The sequence below is a fragment of the Ranitomeya imitator genome, chromosome 4, assembly GCF_032444005.1.
Source record: "Ranitomeya imitator isolate aRanImi1 chromosome 4, aRanImi1.pri, whole genome shotgun sequence".
Taxonomy (NCBI): Eukaryota; Metazoa; Chordata; class Amphibia; order Anura; family Dendrobatidae; genus Ranitomeya; species Ranitomeya imitator.
Genome location: NC_091285.1, coordinates 300409901 through 300430178, shown reverse-complemented (window position 1 = coordinate 300430178; position 20278 = coordinate 300409901). Strand labels below are relative to the sequence as shown.

The 20278-nt window shown below is 48.3% G+C and overlaps 1 protein-coding gene across 1 annotated transcript in view; it reads left to right on the top strand.

The window, feature by feature from the left end:
- Window positions 1-331: 331 nt before the first annotated feature.
- The window catches only part of IMMP2L (inner mitochondrial membrane peptidase subunit 2), a 1988725-nt gene continuing 1968778 nt past the window's right edge, over window positions 332-20278 (top strand). The window contains exons 1-2 of the mRNA XM_069764790.1: window positions 332-384; window positions 5517-5648. Of these exons, the coding sequence (XP_069620891.1) occupies window positions 5517-5648 (132 nt within the window). The 5' untranslated portion in view covers window positions 332-384. The remainder of the gene's footprint in view (window positions 385-5516; window positions 5649-20278) is intronic.

Below are 20278 nucleotides of genomic sequence, written 5' to 3'. Positions count from 1 at the left end.
GCATAGTATAGGGGTGGCAGAGTACAGAGGGCATAGTCTAAAGGCGGCAAAGTAGAGGGGTGCAGAGCGGCGCCTGCAGTAGCTCGGCGCCTGCTACCCCTCCATAGAAAATGCTGCTCTATATGGGTGTAATAAGCAGTGCTAGCAGAGGCCCCAGGAGCCGCACGCGTTACACAGAGCTGCAGGTTGTGTGAATGCAACCAGTGCACCAACACTACACTGCTCACAGACACCAGAACACTGCAGTCACAGACTAGTGCCCGCTGAACGCTTCCGTCCGGCTGTTCCGGTAGGCTCCGCCCCCTGTAGTGACGGATCTCCGTGTAGCTCCGCCCCGTGTGCACATGGTGTGAGCCTGTCCCCGGGAAACAGGAAGACTGGCAGGTAATGTCACATCGCTGCCTGCAGCTGCTCATGGCGCGAGTGCACAGTGACAGCAGCACACACAGCCTGCCTCCTCAGTGTGCCGGGCGCCGTGCCTCACCGCATGGTGTACGGACATGGCAGCAGGTATCCCAGTGTAATGTGCAGAGACTGCAGCTCTTGTGTGACTGTATATGTCATTGAGACATCATCAGGCATTTACCTCAAAGTGTCTGTGACATGTGGACGCACGGTGTACAGTACGCCAGACTACGTCCCCACATAATTTATTATGGCACCATATCCCAAGAGCCGAAACTTTGTTACTCTCCCGCTGAGGCGGCCACATTTTCCTGCAGAGGCAGGCTCCCTATCCCGCCGAGGCGGCCACATTTTCCTGTTGAGGCGGTCTTACTCTCCCGCTGAGGCGGCCACATTTTCCTGTTGAGGCGGTCTTACTCTCCCGCTGAGGCGGCCACATTTTCCTGTTGAGGCGGTCTTACTCTCCTGCTGAGGCGGCCACATTTTCCTGTTGAGGCGGTCTTACTCTCCCGCTGAGGCGGCCACATTTTCCTGTTGAGGCGGTCTTACTCTCCCGCTGAGGCGGCCACATTTTCCTGCAGAGGCAGGCTCCCTATCCCGCCGAGGTGGCCACATTTTCCTGCGGAGGCAGGCTCCCTATCTCGCCGAGGTGGCCACATTTTCCTGTTGAGGCGGTGTTACTCTCCCGCTGAGGCAGCCACATTTTCCTGTTGAGGCGGTCTTACTCTCCCGCTGAGGCGGCCACATTTTCCTGTGGAGGCAGGCTCCCTATCTCGCCGAGGTGGCCACATTTTCCTGTTGAGGCGGTGTTACTCTCCCGCTGAGGCGGCCACATTTTCCTGTTGAGGCGGTCTTACTCTCCCGCTGAGGCAGCCACATTTTCCTGTTGAGGCGGTCTTACTCTCCCGCTGAGGCGGCCACATTTTCCTGTTGAGGCGGTCTTACACTCCCGCTGAGGCGGCCACATTTTCCTGTTGAGGCGGTCTTACTCTCCTGCTGAGGCGGCCACATTTTCCTGTTGAGGCGGTCTTACTCTCCCGCTGAGGCGGCCACATTTTCCTGTTGAGGCGGTCTTACTCTCCCGCTGAGGCGGCCACATTTTCCTGCAGAGGCAGGCTCCCTATCCCGCCAAGGTGGCCACATTTTCCTGCGGAGGCAGGCTCCCTATCTCGCCGAGGTGGCCACATTTTCCTGTTGAGGCGGTGTTACTCTCCCGCTGAGGCGGCCACATTTTCCTGTTGAGGCGGTCTTACTCTCCCGCTGAGGCAGCCACATTTTCCTGTTGAGGCGGTCTTACTCTCCCGCTGAGGCGGCCACATTTTCCTGTGGAGGCAGGCTCCCTATCTCGCCGAGGTGGCCACATTTTCCTGTTGAGGCGGTGTTACTCTCCCGCTGAGGCGGCCACATTTTCCTGTTGAGGCGGTCTTACTCTCCCGCTGAGGCAGCCACATTTTCCTGTTGAGGCGGTCTTACTCTCCCGCTGAGGCGGCCACATTTTCCTGTTGAGGCGGTCTTACTCTCCCGCTGAGGCGGCCACATTTTCCTGTTGAGGCGGTCTTACTCTCCCGCTGAGGCGGCCACATTTTCCTGTTGAGGCGGTCTTACTCTCCCGCTGAGGCGGCCACATTTTCCTGTTGAGGCGGTCTTACTCTCCCGCTGAGGCAGCCACATTTTCCTGTTGAGGCGGTCTTACTCTCCCGCTGAGGCGGCCACATTTTCCTGCGGAGGCAGGCTCCCTATCTCGCCGAGGTGGCCACATTTTCCTGTTGAGGCGGTGTTACTCTCCCGCTGAGGCGGCCACATTTTCCTGTTGAGGCGGTCTTACTCTCCCGCTGAGGCGGCCACATTTTCCTGCAGAGGCAGGCTCCCTATCCCGCCGAGGCGGCCACATTTTCCTGCAGAGCCAGGCTCCCTATCCCGCCGAGGCGGCCACATTTTCCTGCAGAGGCAGGCTCCCTATCCCGCTGAGGCGGCCACATTTTCCTGCAGAGGCAGGCTCCCTATCCTGCTGAGGCAGTCTTATGTCGGCTTCTTATTTCAATAAAATTATTTTCGGCTACGCATAAATTATTGCTGTATACCTATAGTAATATTGTGACTACTTCAACAAATACTATGTGTATAGTTTGTAACACTTTGCAAAATAAAACCTCTTTTTGAAAAGTTTTTTTTTTTTTTACTGTAAACACTTTTTTCTTGCCAATAAACTTTGAGTATTGTTCTTCTCTGTGCGCCTTGGTGACGTCAGACTGCAGTTACATGAGGCTGGGGCTACACCATGACTTTGGCCGCAAAACAGATGAATCGGGTGGCATTGCAACCCGCAAAGTGCCCCAACAAGCAAGTCAGAAACAGATTCTTTGCACCTTGCTTGGGGTGGTTTCGGTATCTTACAAGACACAATGCACCACCGTTCATTTGCACTATGCTGCAGCGGCATAGCCTCTGTCGTAGTGTAGCCCCATCCTAATGCATTGGGATATTCAGTGTACTGAAACGTCATTACCAATTAGGCCTCATTCACATGTCTGTGTTGCACATACTTGTTATATACTTTTTTTTTCGTGGAAACAACACATACCCATTTTAATCTATGGTGCTGTTCACATTTCAGTCTTGTTCATGTAATGTGTCTTCATGCAAAACATACGAAGACGTCGTTTTTTTCCAGCAGCATGGATGAAAAGTGCTCATATAAGCCTATGAGTCCATGAAAAACACGTACAGCACTTCCGTGTGCCATCCATGTTTAACATTGCTAGGTATAGGAGAAGCTTTGTCATTTTTCCATCTATGAAAAACTCTGATGACTCACGATAAAAACTGACACATGGATGACACCGGTACCATTTTTTTCATGTACTCATTTAAAACACTGGCGTGTAAATAAGGCCCTAGTAATAAACTGAAGAAACGAGGGAGATCCAGCTCCAGGAAATTTTAAATTTTAAATTTTTTCATGACAATAAAGCTATTTTGGATTTTATCAGAGACTATTTCTCTTTCCTGGAGCTGGATCTCCCTCGTTTCTTTTGTATCCATGACGTTGTTGGCTGCGCGCTTGATCCTTGCTCGGATTTCTCCTTGGAATTTGGACTCCATTTGGGCGAGCTGAAGATTTTTTCCCTTTTTTACATATCCTAGTAATAAACTGCCAGGAAATCCTGTAGGCCGTGCCACAGGCAGTACAGGCAGCTTTAGGGGGTTTTAGACCCCGGACATCTGCCCAACTACCTAGATGTTGCTGCATCATAAGGACTGTAAAATCATTCAGAAGTTCGTTTTGTTTGTTTTTTGAGGGGGATGGGGGGGTGTTGTTTACAAGAAAAATTGACTTTTTCCTACTGGCTCCAATTTTCAACTAATGTCAGTGGGCCCAGATTATCTATTTTCTCCGTAGTTTCCCTTCGTGGTTTGATACAAATACAGGTCCTTCTCAAAAAATTAGCATATAGTGTTAAATTTCATTATTTACCATAATGTAATGATTACAATTAAACTTTCATATATTATAGATTCATTATCCACCAACTGAAATTTGTCAGGTCTTTTATTGTTTTAATACTGATGATTTTGGCATACAACTCCTGATAACCCAAAAAACCTGTCTCAATAAATTAGCATATCAAGAAAAGGTTCTGTAAACGACCTATTACCCTAATCTTCTGAATCAACTAATTAACTCTAAACACATGCAAAAGATACCTGAGGCTTTTATAAACTCCCTGCCTGGTTCATTACTCAAAACCCCCATCATGGGTAAGACTAGCGACCTGACAGATGTCAAGAAGGCCATCATTGACACCCTCAAGCAAGAGGGTAAGACCCAGAAAGAAATTTCTCAACAAATAGGCTGTTCCCAGAGTGCTGTATCAAGGCACCTCAATGGTAAGTCTGTTGGAAGGAAACAATGTGGCAGAAAACGCTGTACAACGAGAAGAGGAGACCGGACCCTGAGGAAGATTGTGGAGAAGGACCGATTCCAGACCTTGGGGAACCTGAGGAAGCAGTGGACTGAGTCTGGTGTGGAAACATCCAGAGCCACCGTGCACAGGCGTGTGCAGGAAATGGGCTACAGGTGCCGCATTCCCCAGGTAAAGCCACTTTTGAGCTACAGAGAAGCAGCACTGGACTGTTGCTAAGTGGTCCCAAGTACTTTTTTCTGATGAAAGCAAATTTTGCATGTCATTCGGAAATCAAGGTGCCAGAGTCTGGAGGAAGACTGGGGAGAAGGAAATGCCAAAATGCCTGAAGTCCAGTGTCAAGTACCCACAGTCAGTGATGGTGTGGGGTGCCATGTCAGCTGCTGGTGTTGGTCCACTGTGTTTCATCAAGGGCAGGGTCAATGCAGCTAGCTATCAGGAGATTTTGGAGCACTTCATGCTTCCATCGGCTGAAATGCTTTATGGAGATGAACATTTCATTTTTCAGCACGACCTGGCACCTGCTCACAGTGCCAAAACCACTGGTAAATGGTTTACTGACCATGGTATTACTGTGCTCAATTGGCCTGCCAACTCTCCTGACCTGAACCCCATAGAGAATCTGTGGGATATTGTGAAGAGAAAGTTGAGAGACGCAAGACCCAACACTCTGGATGAGCTTAAGGCCGCTATTGAAGCATCCTGGGCCTCCATAACATCTCAGCAGTGTCACAGGCTGATTGCCTCCATGCCACGCCGCATTGAAGCAGTCATTTCTGCCAAAGGATTCCTGACCAAGTATTGAGTGCATAACTGAACATTATTATTTGTTGGTTTTTTTGTTTGTTATTAAAAAACACTTTTATTTGATTGGATGGGTGAAATATGCTAATTTATTGAGACAGGTTTTTTGGGTTATCAGGAGTTGTATGCCAAAATCATCAGTATTAAAACAATAAAAGACCTGACAAATTTCAGTTGGTGGATAATGAATCTATAATATATGAAAGTTTAATTGTAATCATTACATTATGGTAAATAATGAAATTTAACACTATATGCTAATTTTTTGAGAAGGACCTGTACTGATGCAAATTCACAATCTGCTTTGTGAGGGGGACCTAATTGATGTTTTGGCAATAATTGGTTTTGATATCGCATTTAATACTTTTTCTTCTTTTTGTTCAGATGATGGCACAGATCTTTGGAAGGAAGTATATTCGAGCGTTTGTAAGTGGCTTCTGTGTGGCAGTGCCAGTCACTGTGACCTTTCTTGATCGTGTTGCTTGTGTAGCTAGAGTGGAAGGCGTTTCAATGCAGGTAAATTTCTTTATACAGGTTTACTTTTAATAAAATTGCATTTTTATATTTTTCCATCATACATGACTGTTAAATATGCTTATTTTGTACATTTATTTATTCAAGACTATTGACCAGGTGCGTTACTCTTAAAGAAAAAATGTCATGATATTTTCATAAAAAATGTAGTGGTTTATTGAATTGTCCACAGAAAAACCACATTGCAGCAAAACATAAAACTAGATGAAATAGTTACAAACAAATTGTCCATTTGTAAATATCAGCGCTTGTTACTCATCATTTCTGAGATGTAATAAAAGTCATCTTTCTTTCATGGAGTAGAATCATGGTTATCAGCTGTTCCTTTCTTGTGTGACTTGTCTGACGTCCATGGAGAATGATGGTGAAGGCAGGAGGTGACAGCTCCCACGTGACAAGCCCCCACACCCTCCTAAGAGACGTTATTTATATGTCCCACAGATCACGTGTTCCCTCTATATGGTGTTAACTTATACTCTGAGCTACTGTATATATACAGAAATAGCTTTTTGTAATGTCAGCAAGAGGCAATGTGCTCAGTACAGAATTGAGAATATGAATAATTAAATTAATAATTAATATTTAACAATGACTGCACCATGAGAGAGGGGATCCGCCCTTCAAGGACAGGAAACCTTAAAGATAAAAGGGACGGCTCCTCTCTCCTCATCAGTTGGTTTCCTGTCCTTACACCTACACCCGCCGCTAGGTACCGGTAGTCACCTCGGGGACCATGTATTTCCATGCCCCACCGAGCGAAGCATGGCCACAGCCCGTGAGGCAATGCCCGGGTGAAGATGGAGCCTCGGAGGACACGGTCAGTGTATCCTCCCTGTTCCGCAGAACCTGCTATCTTTTAAGTCCTCGGTGGTCACAGTCTTTGTACCCTCCATCTTGACCCATAGTGGCCATGCAGCCTGTGAGGTACATCGGTGCCCGGGCAAGATAAAGACTCCTTGGAGGTACTGATGCCTCTTTGATGAGCATATGGCAGTCACCCCCCCCACGACAGTCTGAAGTACATGCAGCGTCATTGTTCCTTCCAGGAATGATGTATGGAGGGGGCAGCATGCGGGGTGCCATGGTGCTGGTATGTTGGGGTGAGTCCCCGCGCTGAAGCGTGCATCGTTCCCTATGGGCCTGGTCCCGCGTCGCGGTCAAAACCCCCGTTCAATGTCCTCTTCAGCAGGTGCCGTGTACCGCGCGGCCGCACAGCACTTGGGGTAAGGTGGCACATGGAACCTTAGTGTGCGCAAGGGGGACTGAAAGCATCAGAAGTAGCGGCCGGGTGCGCGCTTAGATGCGGTGACCAGCGGAGGCAGGATCAACCAGGTGATCAGTGGATTAGAGCGTGCTCTGGATGTGGTTGCCGGGTGCATGCTCAGGCATAATTTCACTGTGCAAGCGTCGCGCTGGGCGGCCGGCATATGCAGGATCAACCAGGTGATTGATTGCATCTGCACGCACCAGAAGTGGTTGCCGGCTGCACGCACAGATCGCGGGGTGCAGGCGGGATCAACCAGGTAATCAATAAGATTAGCATGCCAGGTGCATGCACACACCTGATAGCACACAGGCGGAGCGCTATGGGGCCAGTAAAAGGCTGGATCAACCAGCTGATCTATTTAAAAAAAAGGGGAAAGGAGGCTATTTAAAGGAATCAGAAGTGCTGCCCTGTGTCACTAACCAGTCCAGGTTGATTACGCGACTGCTCTTGTTACGTGGTAGTGTGTAAGATGGAGAGTTTTTCGCCGGAACATTTGTTACCACAGCAAGAGGTACAGGAGAGGCAGTCTCGCTCAAGTGAGAAGAGCCAGATACACCATGGCAGCAGTAGAAGCCGCTCGGACAGCGTACGGATGGATCACCATACCAAGGAGGATTCTTTGGTCTCACTAGGAGACATTGAGAAAACCAGTCAACCTCCGGATCCGGTACCCATACTCTTAAGCGTCCGAGTGGTGAGTGAAAGTCCAGCACGCTAATGTCTGCTCTTTACTCTTCTCTTGTCTCCATCTCTCCCCTCTCGGATACAGCTCGTTGCTCAGATAGTAGCTCAGAGGAGGAAGATACATTTCCAGCGGAGGCTACGGATGAGCTTATAAAAGCTGTTCACTCTACCATGGGGCTGGTAGACGAGAAAGCAAAAAAGACAGCCCAAGAACTTATGTTCAGTGGTCTGCAAAAGAAAAAACGGAGGTCATTCCCTATTAATGAACAGCTGCAGGAACTGGTTAAGAGGGAATGGCAAAAACCAGAGAATAAGTCCCAGATAATTAACTCCCTAAAGAGAAGATTCTTTTGAGGAGGATGCATTGTCATTTTGGGATAGAGCTCCAAAGATTGATGTGGCGATTTCAAATGTTGCCAGAAAATCCTCCCTGCCATTCCAGGATTTAGGTTCTCTAAAAGAACCTCTGGACATAAAAATCAGCATGGGAAGCCTCGGCAGGGGCACTAAGGGCAGCTATCGTGGCCACTTGTGTAGCCAGATCCCTAAACATATGGCTAGATAACCTTGAGGATCAGCTACAACAAAAGGTTCCCAGAGACACTATCCTAGAGGCAATACCGGCCTTAAGAGCAGCAACAGTATTTCTAGCTGAAGCGTCAGCAGACTCAGCAAGACTGGCAGCAAAGTCAGCAGCATTAGCCAATACAGGACGCCGTGCGATATGGCTTTAATGCTGGCCGGGAGATAGACAGGCAAAAATGAAACTTTTCTCTTTGCCATGTGACGGGAATTTCCTGTTTGGTCTGGCATTGGATGAGGTATTGGAAAAAGCCGTCGACAAAATGAAGAACTTCCCAAAGCAGCCATTCCAGCCCTTTCGGCGCTCCTTTCAGCGAGGCCAAAATTTCCGAAGACAACAGTTTAGAGACTGAGACAGAAACAACTTTGACAAGCGGTCCAGAGGAGGGAAAGGCTTCTATTTTGGCAAGTTCTCCAAAGATACCAAGAAGCCCACTCAGTGACGGTCCCTCTCAGGTGGGAGGAAGGCTCTTTTACTTTTTTCCAGCCTGGGAAAGGATCTCATCCAGCGCATGGATCAGACAAATTGTGGGTTCAGGCCTCAAATTAAAGTTCCACCATTGGCCTCCAAGAAAATACATGCAGACTCCAGTACAATCCCCACAAGAAAGACAAAGGAGTCTGGAAGGGGGGAGGTAACATCTCTCCTAGACAAACATGTCCTGGAAGAGGTTCCAATAGAGGAAAGAAGGGAAGGTTTTTATTCCCCCCTTTTTCTTATAAAAAAAACGGACAATTCGTGGAGAACAATCATAAACTTGAAAGGCCTCAACAGGTATCTAATAATTCCATCATTCAAAATGGAGACTATAAAATCAGCAGTGAAACTCCTATATCCTCAGTGTTACATGTCAGTCCTAGACCTAAAGGACGCTTATTATCATGTCCCAATCAGACAACAAGATCGCAAGTTTCTGAGGGTGGCAGTTCAGATGGGGTCCCAGTTATATCACTTTCAGTACAGGGCTCTATCCTTTGGGATAGCAATAGCCCCACAAGTATTTACAAAACTGATTGCAGAGGTCACAGCACATCTCAGAGAGGAAGATACTCTGATAATACCTTATTTAGACGACTTCCTGATAGTGGGGAAAAATTTTTCTCAGCAAGTCAGAATAGTGATGGACACACTTCAGACACTAGTGTAGGGATTCGAACTGAAATCTAAGAGTGGACCCTCTGGGTCGTGACTCTAGAGCCCCTGGGGTCGAGCGGACCAGATGGAGTCACCCCCTATACAGGGAGCGTTAGGAGCAGGACCTCGGGGGAATGGAGACACAACAGCTAGAGCCAAAGGGACGACCCAAGATAGAGACTACAGAGCTATTAGAATGACGGGGAATAATAGGAAAACAGGACTTAACTGATAAAGACAGGAACACAGGCGATGACGGGCAAGGCTGGACCACAGGACTTGGCAGGAGACGGCAGGAACACGGAACTTGGCAGGAGACGGCAGAAACACGGAACTTGGTGGAATACAGCGGGAACACGGAACTTGGCAGAAGACGGCAGGAACACGGAACTTGGTGGAAGACAGCAGGAACACGGAACTTGGCAGAAGACGGCAGGAACACGGAACTTGGTGGAACACAGCAGGAACACGGAACTTGGCAGAAGACGGCAGGAACACGGAACTTGGCAGAAGACGGCAGGAACACGGAACTTGGTGGAAGACAGCAGGAACACGGAACTTGGCAGAAGACGGCAGGAACACGGAACTTGGTGGAACACAGCAGGAACACGGAACTTGGCAGAAGACGGCAGGAACACGGAACTTGGTGGAACACAGCAGGAACACGGAACTTGGTGGAACACAGCAGGAACACGGAACTTGGCAGAAGACGGCAGGAACACGGAACTTGGTGGAACACAGCAGGAACACGGAACTTGGCTGGACAAAACACTGAAACAAAGCGAGGACTGAGCAGGGAAACAGGAATGGCGAAAGGGAGCCTAGGACATAGGGACACTGACGGCAGACAGTGCACCTACAAAGCAAAGGCGTCTCACCTAGGGAGACGCCGGGAAGAAATACCCGATGGGCGCCGCCATGTTGGGGCGGAGCCACCGGGTCGCGACCTCCCAGAGGGCTCAGCGGCGGAGGAGACGCGACTGCGCATGCGCAGGGAGACTGGACGCCGAGAGCCGGCGAAGGAGGAAGCAGAGCGGCGCTGGACAGGAGAGCGAGTGCGCCGAGGGATGTGAGAAGCCGGGTAAGTATGCGCAGTGATCGTAACAGTACCCCCCTCCTTAGTCCCCCTCTTCTTAAGGCTAGAAACGAATCTTTTCATGATGAGAGGAGCATTGATGTTCTCTCGAGGTTCCCAGGACCTCTCCTCAGGACCAAATCCCTCCCAATCAATCAAAAAGTAGGTTTTACCCCTGACTACCTTTTTGGCAAGAATATCTTTAACATTAAAGACTCCATCAGAAGTACAGAGCTGAGGAGAGGGAGAGGTAGCGGAGTGAAAGCGATTAAAGACTGCAGGTTTGAGAAGAGACACATGGAAGGCGTTGGGAATGCGCAAAGAGGCAGGCAGCTTCAACTTATAAGAGACATCATTAATGCGACTCAAGATGGGAAAAGGGCCAATATAGCGGGGACCCAGTTTGCAAGAGGGAATTTTAAGCTTGATATAGCGAGAGGAAAGCCAAACTTTATCACCCGGAGAATATGGCGGAGCATCCAAACGCCTCTTGTCAGCAAACTTTTTCATATTAAGGCTAGCTCTCTCAAGAGCCACCTTGGTCTCATTCCAAATTGTAGAGAATTCCCGGGACAAGAAATCCGCTGCCGGTACCCCCGAGGAAAGAGAAACAGGAAGAGGAACGTTCGGATGTTGACCATAGACTACAAAAAAAGGAGTTTTGGAGGAAGACTCGCTGGGAAGATTGTTATATGAGAATTCGGCCCAGGGGAGAAGAGAGACCCAGTCATCTTGGTGAGCATTGGAGAAATGTCGCCGATATGTAGTCAGAACTTGATTAACTCGCTCCACTTGTCCGTTGGACTGAGGATGATAGGCGGAAGAAAAGTCCAAGTTAACCTTCAATAGACTGCAGAGAGCTCTCCAAAAACGTGAGGTAAATTGTACTCCACGGTCTGAGACGATATGATGTGGAAAACCATGAAGACGGAAGATTTGGTGTAAAAAGATCTTTGCCAACTCAGGAGCGGAAGGCAGACCAGGTAAAGCGATGAAGTGAGCCATCTTAGAGAACCGATCTACAACAACCAAGATGACAGAGCAATTCGAGGAACAAGGTAGATCAGTGATGAAGTCCATAGCTATATGACTCCAAGGAACGGAAGGCACAGGCAGAGGATGCAGGAGACCGGAAGGAAGTTGCCTAGGGACTTTATTTTTTGCACAAGAAGGACAAGAAGCGATGAATTTGGTGACGTCTTGTCGGAGAGATGGCCCCAGTAGTACCGAGAGATCAGAGAAAGTGTCTTCTTGACTCCTACATGTCCTGCAATTTTGGAGGAGTGACCCCAACATAAAACTCTCTCCTTGTCTTGATTAGCCACAAGAGTCTTGCCAGGAGGAGTTGAGAACACTCTTAGAGGAGCAAGAGTGACGATCTTCGCAGGATCAATGATGTGAGCCGGAGAATCCTCAATGTCTTGAGGCTGAAAGGATCTTGAAAGAGCATCTGCCTTGACATTCTTATTTCCGGGTCGGAAATGAAGTTCAAATTCAAATCGTCCGAAGAATAAAGACCATCTGGCTTGTGGATTTAGTCTTTGAGCAGACTGAATATAGGCCAGATTCTTGTGGTCTGTGTAAATGGTGAATGGATGAAGGGACACTTCAAGGAGATAACGCCATTCCTCCAAGGCTAGCTTGATGGCCAATAGTTCTTTATCTCCTATAGAGTAGTTACGCTCAGGAGCGGAAAAGGTTTTAGAAAAAAAACCACAGGTCACCAAACGTCCGGACGAGGATCTTTGCAGCAGTACAGCTCCAGCTCCAATAGAGGATGCGTCGACCTCAAGGACAAATGGTCTATTAGCATCGGGACGATGAAGCACAGGGGCCGTAGCGAAACTTTGTTTAAGAGACAAAAAGGACTCTTCAGCCTCAGGGGTCCAAAGACTGGAGTTGACTCCCTTGTGAACTAGAGCAGAGATTGGCTTGGTCATAGAAGAAAAATGAGGAATAAATTGTCTATAGTAGTTGGCAAAGCCAAGAAAACGTTGGATTGCTTTTGTTCCAAGAGGACGGGGCCAATTCAGGACAGCAGAAACCTTCTCTGGATCCATCTCTAAGCCAGACCTTGAGACAATATATCCAAGGAAGGGAAGGGAAGATTGTTCAAAGACGCACTTCTCAATCTTAGCGAACAGATGATTCTCTCTTAGCCTTTGCAGAACACGACGGACATCTCGCCTGTGAGTGGAGAGATCCGGAGAAAAGATGAGAATGTCGTCAAGGTACACTACGACTGAGGAGTAGAGAAGATCCCGAAATACATCGTTTACAAATTCCTGGAAAACCGCGGGGGCGTTGCAGAGACCAAACGGCATAACTAAATATTCGTAGTGACCGTCACGAGTATTGAAAGCAGTCTTCCACTCATCACCTGCTCGAATACGAACCAGATTGTATGCGCCACGTAGATCTAGTTTGGTAAAAATTTGCGCACCCCGAAGACGGTCGAAGAGTTCCGGAATGAGTGGCAGAGGATATTTGTTCTTCACCGTGATGTTGTTTAGGCCTCGATAATCAATGCAGGGACGGAGAGAACCGTCTTTCTTCTTAACGAAAAAAAACCCTACTCCGGCCGGAGAAGAAGACTTGCGGATGAATCCTTTAGCAAGATTTTCTTGAATGTACTCAGACATAGCTTGAGTCTCAGCAGGAGAGAGAGGATAGATTCTGCCCCTGGGCGGATTAGTTCCAGGCACGAGATCTATGGGACAATCATAGAGACGGTGAGGCGGAAGCTCCTCAGCCTCCTTCTTGTTGAAGACATCAGAAAAAGCGCTGTAGACAGAGGGTAAGGCAGAAAAAGAAGAGGTAGGAGAATTAGAGGAAGATCCCACAGGACGCAGCGGCAGCAGACAACGTTCCCGACAAAGCTCACCCCAGCGCAAGATATTACCATTGCGCCAATCTAAAATGGGCTCGTGGTTCCGTAACCAAGGAAGACCTAAGAGCATAGGATGAGACAGACCCGCTAAAACATAAAATGCAATTCTCTCCTTGTGCAGAGCCCCAACCTGAAGTTCCACCTCAAGTGTCACTTGAGTAATGGTCTCCTGTAAAGGTTTACCATCTACAGATGCAAGAATCACAGGAGCCTCTAAGGTTTTGACTGGAACGGAGAATTTCAAAACCTCTTCCAACCTGATAAAATTCCCTGCAGCGCCCGAATCCACATACGCATCCAGAGAAATGCCCTTGCCCGCAATATGCAACAGCACGGACAAAGTAAGGGGTTGAGAGGGATCACACACACCTAGGGAGGCCTCTCTTACCTGACCTAGGCGGAGGAGTTTTCCGGACGTTCAGGGCAAGAACGCAATAAATGAGCAGCACTCCCGCAGTAAAAACATAACCCCTGAGTGCGTCTCTCTTTACGACGTTGTTCAGACATCTTAAGACGGTCCACTTGCATAGGTTCCGGTGTGGACGCCTGAGAGGAAGCTCTAGGCTGTGGGCTGAGTGGCTTACGGGCGGCAGGAGAAGGACGAAGAAATCTCCGCTCGCGGGTGCGTTCTTGGAACCGAAGGTCAATGCGGGTAGCTAAAGAAATGAATTCCTCCAACACTGTAGGGGTGTCCCGACCAGCTAACTCATCCTTTATGCGCCCAGAGAGGCCCCGCCAGAAAGCACCTACCAAAGCCTCATTGTTCCAGCCCAAGTCAGAGGAGAGGGTGCGGAACTGAATAGCGTACTGGCCTACGGATAGCGATCCCTGCTGGAGAGAAAACAGCGCCTCAGTAGTAGAGACCAGACGTCCAGGTTCGTCAAAGACCAGACGGAAAGTCTCCAAAAATTCTGACAACCGGGAGACTAGGGGATCGTCTCGCTCCCAGAGTGGATTAACCCATGCCAAGGCGTCACCCTCCAGATGGGAAATGAGGAAAGCAACCTTGGACCGATCTGTTGGGTAATGCTGGGGCAGAAGCTCAAAATGAAGACGGCATTGGTTTAAAAATCCTCGGCAAGATTTAGGATCCCCATTGTACCGGGGCGGTTTAGCCAAGCGGGGTGGAGGGTGAGAAGCAGGAGCAGAAGTAGAAGCGGCCGTCTGGATAGAAAGCAGCCGATCGTCTATTGAAGACATATAACTAAGTATATGGGCCTGGGTGTCACGCTGCTGAGCTAACTCTTGCTGTAAGCCAATGAGTAGAGCGGCGTTGCCAGGATCAGAGGGCAGGAGCGAAGACAAGCGAGAGTCCATAGCTTTCAAAAAGGACATTATTCGGGACTGATTCTCCCGCAAAAAGAGTAGTTCTTTTTGCGCAGCAGAGGCCCCAGCGGGGTCCATGGCCTTTGCTTACTGTAGGGATTCGAACTGAAATCTAAGAGTGGACCCTCTGGGTCGTGACTCTAGAGCCCCCGGGGTCGAGCGGACCAGATGGAGTCACCCCCTATACAGGGAGCGTTAGGAGCAGGACCTCGGGGGAATGGAGACACAACAGCTAGAGCCAAAGGGACGACCCAAGATAGAGACTACAGAGCTATTAGAATGACGGGGAATAATAGGAAAACAGGACTTAACTGATAAAGACAGGAACACAGGCGATGACGGGCAAGGCTGGACCACAAGACTTGGCAGGAGACGGCAGGAACACGGAACTTGGCAGAAGACTGCAGGAACACGGAACTTGGTGGAAGACAGCAGGAACACGGAACTTGGCAGAAGACGGCAGGAACACGGAACTTGGTGGAACACAGCAGGAACACGGAACTTGGCAGAAGACGGCAGGAACACGGAACTTGGTGGAACACAGCAGGAACACGGAACTTGGTGGAACACAGCAGGAACACGGAACTTGGCAGAAGACGGCAGGGACACGGAACTTGGTGGAACACAGCAGGAACACGGAACTTGGCTGGACAAAACACTGAAACAAAGCGAAGACTGAGCAGGGAAACAGGAATGGCGAAAGGGAGCCTAGGACATAGGGACACTGACGGCAGACAGTGCACCTACAAAGCAAAGGCGTCTTACCTAGGGAGACGCCGGGAAGAAATACCCGATGGGCGCCGCCATGTTGGGGCGGAGCCACCGGGTCGCGGCCTCCCAGAGGGCTCAGCGGCGGAGGAGACGCGACTGCGCATGCGCAGGGAGACTGGACGCCGAGAGCCGGCGAAGGAGGAAGCAGAGCGGCGCTGGACAGGAGAGCGAGTGCGCCGAGGGATGTGAGAAGCCGGGTAAGTATGCGCAGCGATCGTAACAACTAGGGTGGCAACTGAACCTCAAAAAATCCAAACTGGAGCCAGCGATGGTCCAGAATTTCTTGGGGATAACGGTGGACTCGGTCTCGCAGGAGCGTCACCTCCCAGAGGAGAAAGAGGAAAAGATCAAACAAATAATTATAACAACAATAAAAAAGCCAGAAATGACTTTAAGAGCCTTGACTGTGCTAGGGTCCCTAACCTCCTGCATACGAGCAGTAAAATGGGCCCAGTTCTATGCAAGAGAACTGCAATGGTGTGTGCTGCAGAACGACCTGGAGCTTCAGGGGCAGCTAGCTCATTCTCCCGGTCTCTGTACTCCAATCGCTCACATGGTGGTTACAGATAGTCCTCTCTGAGAGGAGTCCCCTGGACATACAAAGCCTCCAAAATAATCACAATGGACGCCAGTCCTTGGGGGTGGGGAGCTCACTCAGACACACTATGAGTCCAAGACCCCTGGGCTCAGGAGGAAAACAATCTATCCACAAACGAGTGGGAACTCGAAAAAGCGCTAAGGAGGTTACTTCCACACTTAACAGGGCATCATGTGAGAGTCCTATCAGACAACCGAACAGCGGTCGCATATGTAAACCACCACGGGGGGCAACCGTTCTTGGTCACTGATGAAGATAACCAAAAAAACTCATGGCTCTGACAGAACAGAACTTCCTTTCATTATCGGCCCTGCATATCCGAGGTGTAGACAACCTGAGAGCAGACTTTCTAAGCAGGAACTGCTTGAGGCAAGGAGAATGGTCCCTAAAAAAAGTAAATTTTTCAACAAATAGTACACGTGTGGGAGACCCAGTGTCCGACCTCTTTGCCTCAAAAGCCAACAAAAAAGTGCAAAAGTTTTGCTACCTAAACCCAGCAGACAGACCATTAGCAGTAGACGCCTTCAGCATAGAATGGACATCAGGAGATTGTATGCCTTCCCACCGATATTTCTAAAACCAGTAACGACCAGGATCTATGGGAGGATATGTAAAAAATTCTTGTCCAGCTCAGGGCCAATACGGGAAGGGGAGGTCCTGATAGTGGCAATACTGGAGTTCCTGCAAAATGGTTTAGTTCTGGGATTGGCTGTTAGTACCCTCAAAGTGCACATTTCAGCTTTAGCAGCCCTATTTAACTGTGACCTGGCAAGCAATAGGTGGGTGACCCCGGTTTTTCCGAGCCTGTAGTAGAGCTGACTCTGTTCAATCCCCTACTCCTCCACCATGGGATCTAAATTTAGTATTGACAGCTTTGACAGAATGCCCCTTTGAGCCATTAAATACAACATCAGATAAAGTACTAACATTAAAAACAGCCTTGTTAGTGGCATTTACAACAGCCCGTAGGGTCGGGGATTTACACGCGTTATCGGCAGATTCTCCCTACACACAAATTCTGGATGATAGGGTTGTATTATAGTTAGATCCAGTATACAGTTATATGAAAAAGTTTGGGCACACCTGTTAATCTTAAGATTAATGTTTTATAAAAATTGTTTTTTTGCAACAGCTACCATATATACTCGAGTATAAGCCGACCCCCCTAATTTTGCCACAAAAAAACGGGAAAACTTATTGACTTGAGTATAAGCCTCGAGTATAAGCCTAGGGTAGGAAATGCAGCAGCTACCAGTGAATTTCAAAAATAAAAATAGATGCTCCATACCGTTCATTATTGCCCCATAAGATGCTCCATATAAAGCTGTGCCCCATATAATTCTCCATATCGTTCATTGTTGCCCCATAGATGCTCCATATAAAGCTGTGCCACATATAATGCTCTGCACCGTTCATTATTGCCCCATAAGATGCTCCATATAAGCTGTGCCACATATAATTCTCCATATCGTTCATTGTTGCCCACATATAATGCTCTGCACCATTCATTATGGCCCCATAGATTCTCCATATAAAGCTGTGCCACATATAATGCTCTGCACCGTTCATTATGGCCCCATAGATGCTCCATAGAAAGCTGTGCCATATATAATGCTCTGCACCATTGATTATGGCCCAATAGATGCTCCATAGAAAGCTGTGCCCCATATAGAATGCTCTGCACCGTTCATAATTTCTCCATAGAAAGCTGTGCCCCATATAGAATGCTCTGCACCGTTCATTATTGCTCCATAGAAAGCTGTGCCCCATATAGAATGCTCTGTACCGTTCACTATTGCCCCATGGATGCTCCATAGAAAGCTGCGCCCCATATATATTGCTCTGCACCGTTGATTATGGCCCCATAGATGCTCCTTATAAAGCTGTGCCCCATATATATTGCTCTGCACCGTTGATTATGGCCCCATAGATGCTCCTTATAAAGCTGTGCCATATAAAATGCTGCTGCTGCTGCAATAAAAAAAAAATCACATACTCACCTCTTGCTTAGGACGCCGGCGCTTTCAATATTTACCTGCTCCTCGTGCGGTTCCGTCTCCAGCACTGACGCTCAGCAGAGGGCACGCACTGACTACGTCACCGCGCCCTCTAACCTGAGTGTCACAGCCAGGAGACGCTGCAGACGGAGCCGCACCGGAGCGAGGAGCAGGTAAATATCGCGCAGCGCTACGCTCCCCGTATACTTACCTGCTCCCGGCGCGGTCCCTGCTTCACCGGCGCTGCATCATCTTCCTGTATTGAGCGGTCACAGTTACCGCTCATTTACAGCAATGAATATGCGGCTCCACCCCTATGTGAGGTGGAGCCGCATATTCATTTTTGTAATGAGCTGTGCCATGTGACCACTCAGTACAGGGAGAATCTGCAGCGCCGGGGAAGCCAGGGACTGCAGGGACCGCGCCGGGAGCAGGTAAGTATAATTACACAGCCCCCGCTCCCCCTCCGCTGCTGACCTGCTGAGAGGGGGACTTTCAGCCCCAAAAAATGGGCTGAAAATCTCAGCTTATACTCGAGTATATACGGTATTTCAGGTTCATATATCTAATAACTGTTGGACACAGTAATGTTTCTGCCTTGAAATGAGGTTTATTGTACTAACAGAAAATGTGCAATCTGCATTCAAACAAAATTTGACAGGTGCATAAGTATGGGCACCCCACCAGAAAAGTGACATTAATATTTAGTAGATCCTCCTTTTGCAAAAATAACAGCCTCTAGTCGCTTCCTGTAGCTTTTAATGAGTTCCTGGATGAAGGTATTTTTGACCATTCCTCTTTACAAAACAATTCCAGTTCAGTTAAGTTTGATGGTCGCCGAGCATGGACAGCCCTCTTCAAATGATCCCACATATGTTCAATGATATTCAGTTCTGGGGACTGGGATGGCCATTCCAGAACAGTGTAATTGTTCCTCTGCATGAATGCCTGAGTAGATTTGGAGCGGTGTTTTGGATAATTGTCTTGCTGAAAGATCCATCCCCTGTGTAACTTCAACTTTGTCACTGATTTATGAACATTATTATCAAGAATCTGCTGATACTGAGAGGAATCCATGCCTCCCTCAACTTTAACAAGATTCCCGGTGCCGGCATTGGCCACACAGCCCCAAAGCATGATGGAATCTCCACCAAATTTTACTGTGGGAAGCAAGTGTTTTTCTTGGAATGCTGTGTTTTGACTGCCATGCATAACGCCTATTGCATGACCAAACAACTCAATCTTGGTTTCATCAGTCCACAGGACCTTCTTCCAAAAAGAAATTGGCTTCTCCAAATGTGCTTTTGCATACCTCAGCCGACTCTGTTTGTGGCGTGCTTGCAGAAACGGCTTCTTTCGTATCAAGTGCGTTGTATAGTTGACCGATGCACAGTGACACCATCTGCAGCAAGTTGATTCTGCAGCTCTCTGGAGGTGGTCTGAGGATTGTCCTTGACTGATCTCACCATTCTTCTTCTCTGCCTTTCTGATGTTTTGCTTGGCCTGCCACTTCTGGCCTTAACAAGAACTGTACCTGTGTTCTTCAATTTCCTTACTATGTTCCTCACAGTGGAAATTGATAGGTTAAATCTCTGAGACAGCTTTTTGTATCCTTCCTCTGAACAACTATGTTGAATAATCTTTGTTTTCAGATCATTAGACAGTTGTTTTGAGGAGCCCATGATGCCACTCTTCAGAGGAGATTCAAACAGGAGAACAACTTGCAAGTGGCCACTTTAACCCTCCGTCACATACAATATTCGGACTAACGAGTTCACATACAATGTGCCTGTCAGGCGCCTGCTGGAAAAATACCTATAATATCTAATGTTTGCAATGTCAGTGCTCTAAAAGTGATCAGTGACCTTCATAGGGATGTAATAAAAGAGACTACACATAATCAGTTGCAAAAAAAAACATTTACTTAAAGGGACACTGTCACCTGAATTTGGAGGGAACAATCTTCAGCCATGGAGGCGGGGTTTTTGGGTTTTTGATTCACCCTTTCCTTACCCGCTGGCTGCATGCTGGCTGCAATATTGGATTGAAGTTCATTCTCTGTCCTCCATAGTACACGCCTGCGCAAGGCAAGATTACCTTGTTCAGACATGTACTACAGAGGACAGAGAATGAACTTCAATCCAATATTGCAGCCAGCATGCAGCCAGCGGGTAAGGAAAGGGTGAATCAAAAACCCCCAAACCCCGCCTCTATGGCTGAAGATTGTTCCCTCCAAATTCAGGTGACAGTGTCCCTTTAACATAAAACTAATAACTATGAAATACAA